This window comes from Montipora foliosa, chromosome 11 (genome assembly GCF_036669935.1).
Source record: "Montipora foliosa isolate CH-2021 chromosome 11, ASM3666993v2, whole genome shotgun sequence".
Lineage (NCBI taxonomy): Eukaryota > Metazoa > Cnidaria > Anthozoa > Scleractinia > Acroporidae > Montipora > Montipora foliosa.
Window position 1 is genome coordinate 39,148,546 of NC_090879.1, and position 10,000 is coordinate 39,158,545.

At 40.7% G+C, this 10,000-nt stretch overlaps 1 protein-coding gene across 1 annotated transcript; it reads left to right on the forward strand.

Moving 5' to 3' along the window:
- The first annotated feature begins 589 nt into the window (after nucleotides 1-589).
- On the forward strand, nucleotides 590-9,138 carry LOC137975721 (galanin receptor type 1-like). The gene is made up of 3 exons (XM_068822888.1): nucleotides 590-775; nucleotides 5,833-6,321; nucleotides 7,280-9,138. The coding sequence occupies exon 3, from the start codon at nucleotides 7,443-7,445 to the stop codon at nucleotides 8,571-8,573; it is 1,131 nt and encodes a 376-aa protein (XP_068678989.1). The 5' UTR covers nucleotides 590-775; nucleotides 5,833-6,321; nucleotides 7,280-7,442; the 3' UTR covers nucleotides 8,574-9,138.
- Nucleotides 9,139-10,000: the final 862 nt, after the last annotated feature.

Below are 10,000 nucleotides of genomic sequence, written 5' to 3' on the forward strand. Positions count from 1 at the left end.
AGCGGTATTGTTCAACAGAGATTCCCATGTTACTTACTTCTGACGAAATCGTGGACTAGTAGGCTCTTGTCAACTGTGCGTGGATGATTCGTCCAATTCGATTCAACAACAGCAGCAATGACAACACAAGCACAGGAGAGTCCCTTTTGCTTTCAAGTAATTTTAGTGCCTTTCAAATACTTTCAGAAACTTTCAGATATTCAAGCAGGTCTGCTGAGCAGATTCAAGCCGTTAAATGTTGGCTTGCGAGAGTCAATAATGACTCGTAAGTTTTCATGTGGCACAACCTGTACCAAAGGTCCAGACCGTGAATTGAAATGTTGCCCTGTGAGAGCACAACTCCTTGCTGTAATCCAAACTTAGAAGACAAGCCGACTGTAGGAAAGCCGGCGTGTAAAATCCAAGCAGCAAAGAAGAACGAATAACTAGATAAAAAACGATCTTCGACAACGTGCTGTTACACCCACAAAATGGCCGCTTTTTTACGTAGCTTAGCCGAGCGTAGACTGGGGCCTACCTTCGACGATAGTAAACCACGTGACAGCCACTATGTTCACCGTGACAAATCCAGGAATAAATATCTTGGGCCATGGCATTGAGTGGTTTAAGCCACACAAAAACACCTGAAAATGCCTTAATAACATTTATTTTCATTAACTGGGGTATAATAATACATTTTACAACAAATTGGTCGTTGGGTGCCCCTGAAGAGTGAATTCAAAGACTAGACCAAGGTGGATTGAATGGAATTTCAAGTGTTAAAATCGCTGAAAAGGTAAGATTATTGTCGAAGCGATGGCGCAATTGCGTGTCTTCACCACATGTTCCTTTGATCTCACATTATTGTGTTTTCCGTCAAAATATTTGCTTGTTTTCGCTTTCGCTCGAACATATTTACCTTTATATATTACATGTCCAGTTTTATCCTCTGGGATGAATTTTCCGTCGAAAAATCGGTTATTTGGGCGGTCAGTGTAAAACGCAGACTGCAGACTGCAGACCGGGGGTAAAATGCAGACTGAGGGTAAAATAAATATTAATTATAAAAAAACGAGTCATAAGGATAAAATAAAGATTGTTTGAAAGACAATCCTGTTTTACATCTGTTAACAACTCACATTATCATGACTGCAGGTCGCTGCACCTTTTGGGGATTCGATTGTACGCGTTGAAATCATCTGTGCTTTGTTTTTGCGCTTCCAGATGCATTGCAATGTTCCAAATTATTTGTCACACCGGTACATCGAGGGAAATCGATCGAAAAACCAACAATTATTACTTCGAATACCTGAATAATCTCGGTTGTCTTTTTTCGTTGCAACGAAATGCACAAAGAATTTCATGTATTCCGAGCAATTAGGACGCGGGGATTTCATTGGTTAAGCTATGCGTGATAACCCCTAGGGAGAGGTTATAATTGAAAATTACATCTTCCAGATGCAAAACAAACGAACTTGAGATACACGAAAGCGAATGAAAGGATCCTAATAAGAAATGTTTACACCTCAGTCATACTGGCTTAAGCCGACTGAATTGAAACGTTAAATGGTTGCAAAATCCACGTTATCTCTGTCTTTGTTAATTGGTATTGTAGCCATGCGTGTCAAAATAAATGAGTTATTGGATAATTACTCGATTACTTTGTTCAGTGCAGCAAAATGGACAGTTGAATTACGGGGTGGTGACTTCTTTGCCTAAAAGCAACTCACTTAACTAAACTATCCTTTTTCCAACAACAACAAGGATTCAAACAGCTTCAATTCTTACAGAGTTCGATGAAAATCCGGATTTAAAACATGCGGTGGGGCAACCAAAGCAATGGGAGATGTGCTGGGGTTTCAGTGTGAAAGTACAAACGGCTACTAACACTCTTATAACTCTTTTTTCATTATTATTTTATTAACCCACAGTCTGCAGTCTGCAGTCTGCGTTTTACACTGACCGGTTATTTGAGTGGTTTTTGGCAACAGAGGTTAATTATTCGTAATGCGATCGCTTCCGTTGCCGTTAGCAATGGGTCGCAAATTTGACACTTTTATCGCATTACACATTACGCATTGAACCACGTTATCTATTCCTAAAAATCTAAAAATATTCGTGCCTTATCAGTTTTCGGTCGAATTTATGTCCAAGAAGGCAGATAAATTGCAGAAAATATTAGTTTTGCATCCAAAAATTCGTAATCAACGCTAAAATGACCAAATTTTGCCTAGAAAACATATTTTACTGTTATTTTTCTTAAATTTTTTCGTTCAACTTTCGCTTTTATAAAATGTTTCAGTTTTCTGTAAATAAGTTATATGCTGTTGGAAAGCTTATTTTCTTAGCTTTAAAATGATGTATTTTTTCCCCCTAACTTAAATATTTTTTGAGAAAAAAAAAACATTTTTTGGCGATGGCTGATTTACCGCGGTTTTCTCGCGGTTGGGAAAGTAGGAAGAAGTTAGGCCAGTAGCCAGGTTTTTAACCTCAGAAAAGGATCTGTTTCGTCATACGAACGTGTGAGGACCTGTGAGCCAAAGGGCCTCTGCTGGTATGACTTCTGGGTGACCCCTTAATAACTTCTTACTAACCGAGCGCGAGGGCTGTACTGCCAGGGAAATATTGGCCCGAGGTCGTGACAGTACGGACCGAGCGCAGCAAGGTCCGTGCAAAAACGACCCAGGGCCAATAGGGCCCCAGTACGGCTCGAGCTAGCTCGGTTAGTAAGTAGTTTATTATATGGTTTTTTAATTACCTTTTGCTTTGTTTTTGCAAGCCCGTAATCGGCCCGTGGGCCAGTCACAATTTGCCTGGAACGCTGCACAACCGGGGGGGGGGGGGTACTCCCATATGAAACAGACGGGGATGCTTAGGGGTGTAAATTTTGGATTTTGGTCTCGCTTAGGGTGTTTCGGGCAAAGCGCCAATATTTTAAGCCGCCAAGGTCAAAATTTGCTTAAGTCACGCCCAGATTGGTCTCCTTTAGGAGTCACAAAAAAGCTTGAGCCACGCCCAGATGGTCTCCTTCAGGGGTTAAATTTAAGATTTCCGACTAGCATCCCCGTGTGTTCCATATGGGTGTCCCCCCTCCCCCCCCCCCCCCCTTTCCAGGGCTGCACGTACCACAGGCAACCCAGTGTACCCTTACGGAGGGTCTAGTTTGGTTATGAATTCAGTTACGATCGATTAACCGGTTACCGGTCAACCGCTGACCAGTTGGCTCAGTTAGTCAGGGCGCGGGATCAAAAATTCTTATGACCAACTCTCGGGGCCTTTAAATGACCGTGAGGACAAAGTGCTGCCTTTGTAATGACATCTACAAAAGGTGAAACTCTCCAGTCTACTCGGATAAGGACGATAAACCGTAAGCCCCGTCTCACAACCCTTCAATGTTCATAACCCCGTGGGACATAAAGAATCCACAAACTATTTGCAAAGAGTAGAGCATGGATATCCCGGTGTTGTGGTCTGTCCTATGTGGTATAGTATAGTGCATTCTGATTTAGGAGTATCCAATTAAAGCATAAAACCCATACTGAAACATTTCTTTATCTACTGGACATCGTTTTTCAAATCGTTTCTCTCAATAAGAGAGCAAAACGAGTATTTCACAACTTACAATGACCTTCAAACTTACTTTAGACATTAGACGAAAAACAGCCTGCGTAGCAAGTGCTTTCGTGTGGGGAACATGGAAGATTTTCATGATTTCTTGGCCGTGCAATTAATGAGACTCCGCCTATCTTTTGTCTCGCCCCATTTTTCGCGCGGCCAAAACATAACAGCACTGCATGAACCGAGTTCAGCAATATTCACAATTTCTACAGATCGGAAAAGCATTTCTGTGTTGACTGCCGATTCAATTAGCTGCTCTCCCTTAAAACTGCCTATGGATCGTAGACCTTGAAAACAAATATATCAGCATTGCAAAACAGAGAACGCTGCAGATGCAAGACATACACAAACTCGAGCCATTGCCGCATCAACATCAGGGAGCGATGTAGGGGAGAAAAGTGTGTTCAGTGATTTGTGTCTGGGTTTTCATGTCTTCAGTGAGGTCTCGTCTCGTCATTGGTTCAATAATATAAATTTCTCAAAATCGTTTCTTTTTGTAGAAATATAAACATTATGATTTAGAGTATCGATTTGTAAAATATTTAAGTCCATTCAATTTTCGACAGTCGACCTTTTACGGAGCTACAACTCAAACAGATTTTGTCCGATTCAGCTCAAATTTTTAGGACTATTTGAACACAGTTCGATGTACAAATTAGTGTAGACGTTTTTCAATTGTTTGACTTGTTTTGATTTTATACCATACTTTGTCTAAATCCCGGTCAAACACACCATAATTTTCAACTTTGATCAAAAAATAACAGATGGCAAACGCAATATATAAAGAATTGCTGACACCGTTTGGTTGAAAATTAATCTCAAAATCGATTGTTAAAAAAAATCAGAAAATTTTAAAATCCCTTGCAGCTTAAACCTCTAGAACAGGACTACCTGTGTTTGGTTTGAGAACTTCACACAGAAAAAATAACGTAACGGTCAAACAAAAGAACACTTTTTTGGTTTCAAAACCACATTCAAGGATGATACTTATTTCATTCTCATAGCATTAAAATTAAATTAAATTAAATGCTTTGTTTATATAGTGGAAGTGCACTTTAATAGCTATCAAGCTAGTTTACAGGCACTCCACTCTGGCTGTTAACAAGGTGAAACTTAACAGAAACATTATTAAGAACCCCAACTGGCGGGAGGCAACCAGTTGGCTATTTACAAAGCGTGGTAGAGTTGAATGCGGGACAACCAGAAACAAATCCAAGGCCGCATGCAAACCCAACGGTCTAACCACTGGACCACACTGCCACATAGTGTGTTGATGCGCACGATAACCCCTTCTACGAGACAACAAACCAAAAAATACATTCTCGTTTGCTAAACTCCATTGAGGTAAAGCGAAAGGTATGGCTTGGAAAGGCAACTTCTAAAAATGGACGTTTACGAATCTCTCCTGTATAGTCTCAGAAATATTAAACAACAATGGTTGTCTCTTTAGAAAAATGGATCTTCCCTCAGACTGTGCATGCTGCTCACAAAAAGAATCGCGGTTTGTGGGAACTGACAATAGTCAGATTCTATTGTCTCAGATAATGGCTGCCTGGGTTCCTATTACCCTGGCTACCAGAGGTTTTTCTCTCTCAGAGCGACGGAATAGCTCTAAGAGAGAAAAAACCTCTGGCATCGAGGGTAGGTTCCTATTTGTGAACGTACCTGAGATGTGTCAAATCCAACTTTTTATCAAGTGGTACGATAAACCCTGATATGACTCCATGTATTTTTAAACAAAAAACGTGGAACAAAAGTTCTGATTTGTTGACGAACACTTTTGAAAATTTGAAACTATTGTCGATCACATCTTTATCTTTGGTGATTCCGATTTCATCTCCCACTACCTTCGTACGGTCTTAACACACACGGCCCCTAAACTATGTCGATAAGATGTTCCGAAAAAAACTTTTTTTATCAGATTAAACAAGAGTTTCTGAACGAAGGTCTGATTTACGGACGTTCGTAATCTTTCATGTGAAACTTTTGGGTAGATAAAAAGATGAACCCAAAATAACTCCATGAAATATTAACACAAGAAGCGTAGAACAAACTTAAGGTCTTAAAATACCTCAGAATGAACAATAATGCCTTTTTAAATCTTAAATGTAAGAGGACTCCTAGGCTGAAAAATCGCTACTTTGAGTTGACGTGTATCTTAGGTGACATTTTTCAGAGCTGACAACACAATGGATACCCAACGGAAACTTAGATTGGCACTGATTTCTCCAACAGAATATCCCAGTGAAGCCCTCTTCAACTACGGTCCAACTATGTTCAGGAGTTGGTCACTCAGAGCATGAAAAGAAGTAATTCTTTTTGAGATGTCATGCAGACCAACTCATGATCACCACTGGCGCTGAAATAACTCTTAGCAGCCACACATATTTTCAACCAGTTTTTAAAAAGAAAATTTGGATCCAGGATAATTGTCAAGCACCCTGCATTCAAACTCTGTTCATTTAACTTTGTTAAAGTACCCACTCACTGTTCGCAAAGAAAGGGACACGGAATTCTCGGTGCTGTGGTCTGTTCTATTCTATCCAGCAAAACGTGGTCGGATGGGCATCGATTTCTCAAAGGGCTTATGGTGTGTGAGGCCACCTTAGCAGAAATAGCTCCAAGTCGTGGGAGCCGGAACATGTAGGCGTAGATAAAGATTACCTTACACGGTCATGCGAATGACTGGGCATTATGTAACTCAGTTACATAACATAACGTCAGGTGAGCTAAAGCAATGATTACACTGTTCAATTTTATGTTTTACTGTCGCACCCACATAATCAGTGGTTTACAAAGTTGCAAGCATTGAAAACATCGGTTTTCGGTTGCGTTAAGTGTGAGTAAATCACGCGGTCAGAGCTAAAATCAGTGACTCGAAAGCAAAGGTTTGAAACCAACGACTAACTGTTGAGGTCCAAGCGCGTGTCTTTTATAAGGTTGCGATTTTAAGGCATGCACTGAAAAATGACCAACCGAATTACATGACCTTGGAAAAAAAAAATTCTGCCCAGGAAAGATAAGGTCTGTCTACTGGGACTTACAAAAAGAAAGTGTGCCTTTCTAATTAAGTGCCAATAGTCTTCTGCCAGAGGTTCGAACAAAAGTGATTTGAGTCTCTTATGAAAGATACTCCGCCCCTGGGAGGAGAAGAAGTGGCCTTATGTATGGTTCAACAGTATACTACCCTAAAAGTTAAAAAATTGAAAATATAAAGGACAAACTCCTGTAAGAGTGTTTTGCAGTAGACAATACAAAAAGAGGTGACACAATTAACATCATGCAATTGAATGAAGGGGTAGTTTCTAAAGAAACTGTGGTGCTGCGTCGGTGGGGAAGTAGTATACAAAAATTTGGTTTTATCAACGGAGTTGATAATGTAAATTGGCCACCGTACAGAGATTCTAAAAGCTGACGTTTCGAGCGTTAGCCCTTCGTCAGAGCCCTTCGCTCTGACGAAGGGCTAACGCTCGAAACGTCAGCTTTTAACATCATGCAATGCCTACTGTGTTTCTATATGCGTGCTATCATGCGCACAGCTGTGAGATCTCACTGTCGGATTTGTTGCATGGTTATCAACAGTAACTCATATTTCCCTTTGTCAACTTTCTGGTTTTCATTTGCATGTAACATTTTAGCAGGGGGTCGACGGCATCCATTTCCTATCGCTGTTTTTCGACAGAGCTATGATATGTTACGTACGCAATCAAAAACGCCGGCCGAATCGTCTTTAGTCAAAACGGGGGTTCGTGTTTGAGAAAGGATTTCACTCCTTGCACTCATCAAAGGTCAAGCAAGTTGATCACAATACCAGAAACCACCAAACCTTTCCAAGTCACGAAGCGATGACTGAAGAAACTCCAGCGAAGACACTTCTGTCCAACGTCTCAATCAATAGCACCGTTTATCCCACTTTAAGCTCAAGAAGTAGATACATCTCCGAACCGTTTGGCATGACTGTAACCAGGCTTTTCCTCTTTGGGGTGTTATTTCTCATTGCATTAATTGGAAACTTCTTTGTGTTCACTGCCTCGGTCCGCAATCGTCGACTTCGTACGTATAGCTATTGTCTCATCATGAACCTTGCGATAAGTGATTTCTTGAGTATTTTGGGAGTTCCGTTTTTGTTAGTAAACGAACAGCTTCAACCAACTTGGATCTATGGTTCATTTTTGTGCCGCTTCATTAATCCTTCCCAAGTGGTCTGCGGATTGGTGACTACGAACGTCCACGTTGCTATAGCGATGGACAGGTATTTTTCCATCGTTCATCCTCTTCGCCATAACCCTTTTTGTCGAAGCCACTCGCATAAAGGATTGATGGTCGTAGCCATTATTTGGATACTAGCAGTAATTTGTTCTACTCCAGCGTATATCTTCAGGGAACTATTCACTGTAGTCTCTACATCAGGTGTCGCATTGGAATTTTGCATTGAGAGGTTCCCACCAATGGGGCAACTGAAATACAGTTGGCGTCATGTGTATTCTGTATTTCTTTTCGTCGTCAATTACTTGATCCCAATTTCTTTTTCAACAATGCTCTATGGCAATATTGTTGTTTACTTAAAAAAGTCGCAAAAAAGCCGCAAAAAGTCGGGAAGAAAGATAAGTCAGTCTTCACGCAGTGAACCAAGAGTTGACAAGAATACCACTTACGTTGAAAGACGCTTTATATTTATGGCTATTATTATTATTGTGATTTTTTTCTTTTGCTATCTTCCTTACCAAATTGTTTTTCTTTTAAGCGAGTTTGACCGTGGGGTTGAATGGCCCTATTTTCGTATTCTTTTTAATGTCGTTTATTTTATAACGTGGATCCCAAATGCAGTAAACCCAATTTGTTATGGTGCAATGGACCAACAGTATGCTAAAGCATTTCGGATCAATTGCCTTTCCTTTCGAGAAACTTCTAGCAAGGCAAGTCAGTCGGTATCACTATCGAGGGGCCAATCTCGCCGCCTATTAAAGGAGAACTGAAGGCTAGAAGATCAAATTTTTTTGTGTCTTATTATTATCGAAATATAACGTCCTTTACCTAAACAAACAGGAAAAATCCTTTTTCTTCTTGAAAGGCCTTGAATTTGCCCAAAATCTTTGGTTGTTTTTTCAATTTGAACGCCCGCCATTTTGTTTGCTTTTCCTTCCGGTTACTTCCAAAAAAGGAATGTCAGCCGCCATGTTGTGACGTCATTGCGCACAAGCAAGATGCTGGTTTTCACTGAAATCTTCTGTTATCGTTAAGTCTCAACATAGTACTCCGCTTTCTTCGTCGTTAATACACGTAAGTTTATGGCAGAACTTGAACCATATTCTTTCGATCCAATGCGAGAAAGTTCAGGATCGCAGGAAGAGGAAGGAACCGAAAGGGAAGGCTCAAGATGGGGAAATACGACTTGGTGCAGCTGTGATTTTTGCTTTAACCGGGAGGCCGGGACAGCAAGAAAAGGAATGCATCTGCTGCCGCGATATAGAGGAGCTATGAACAAATCTCAGGTGAATTGATTGTATTCAAAAGGCAATAAAAACAACTTGATTACTAAGAGATTCTGTTGGCTGCTTTGTTTTGTCTGTCATTTCGATTCAATTTGAGAAACTATTCGTTGTGTAACGCAGCATTCTAGCTTTTCGACCGTGTTTACAAAAAAAAGTGCTATAAACTGCCATCGCGGGTCTGAGTGCTGCGATTAATGAACAACATGTATGTAAACACATAAGCTCTGTTCGTAGTTTTGCGAATTTTCAAACTTCAATTAAACATCTTTGTGATCGTTGTCGAGTTTATAAAACCCAGCTTGAAGTGCGAATGCCAATCACGAAATAACGTGTCCCAGTTGCTTGCAAAAACAACCTTTCGGTTCACTTCTCCGGCGCATGGTTTGCCACTGAAATCTCCCGACTAAAGAAAACATAACTTACTCACTGGGCATTAATGGAATCGATGGAGTCGCAAAGTTATTCATCATGCAATTGTCGCATCGACCGCTGTGGCCAAGACACCTTCAAAACAGGAGGGTTCGAAATGATCCGAACAGATGTGACAGGGCTGGATATTTGGCTAGTTTTTTTTTCTAAATTCGGATGATCCATTCTTCGAGAAGGACTTCATTTTAAAGAGGGAAGCGATGAGAGTTCTACTAGAACAGCCCACAATAGCGCACTGAACCATTTTTCAAGTTTCCCGCGTTCAAGCAAGTGAGCGCAATGACGTCACGCATAGCGCCCAAGCCTGCTATAGTACAGCCAAAATGGCGGACTTCCATCGAGTGACCAATGCGGATCTCCCTGGCCTCATAAAAACGTCAAAATGTAAGGAACCCCTCAAATACTCGAATATTTCCCTTAACTAAGTCAGGCACGACAAATTTGGCGAAGGAAAAAATATTTCATTTTTATCTTCAGTTCTC

Coding starts and splice junctions, on each gene's coding strand:
- LOC137975721 (XM_068822888.1), top strand. CDS start 7,443: ATGACTGAAGAAACTCCAGCGAAGACACTTCTGTCCAACGTCTCAATC.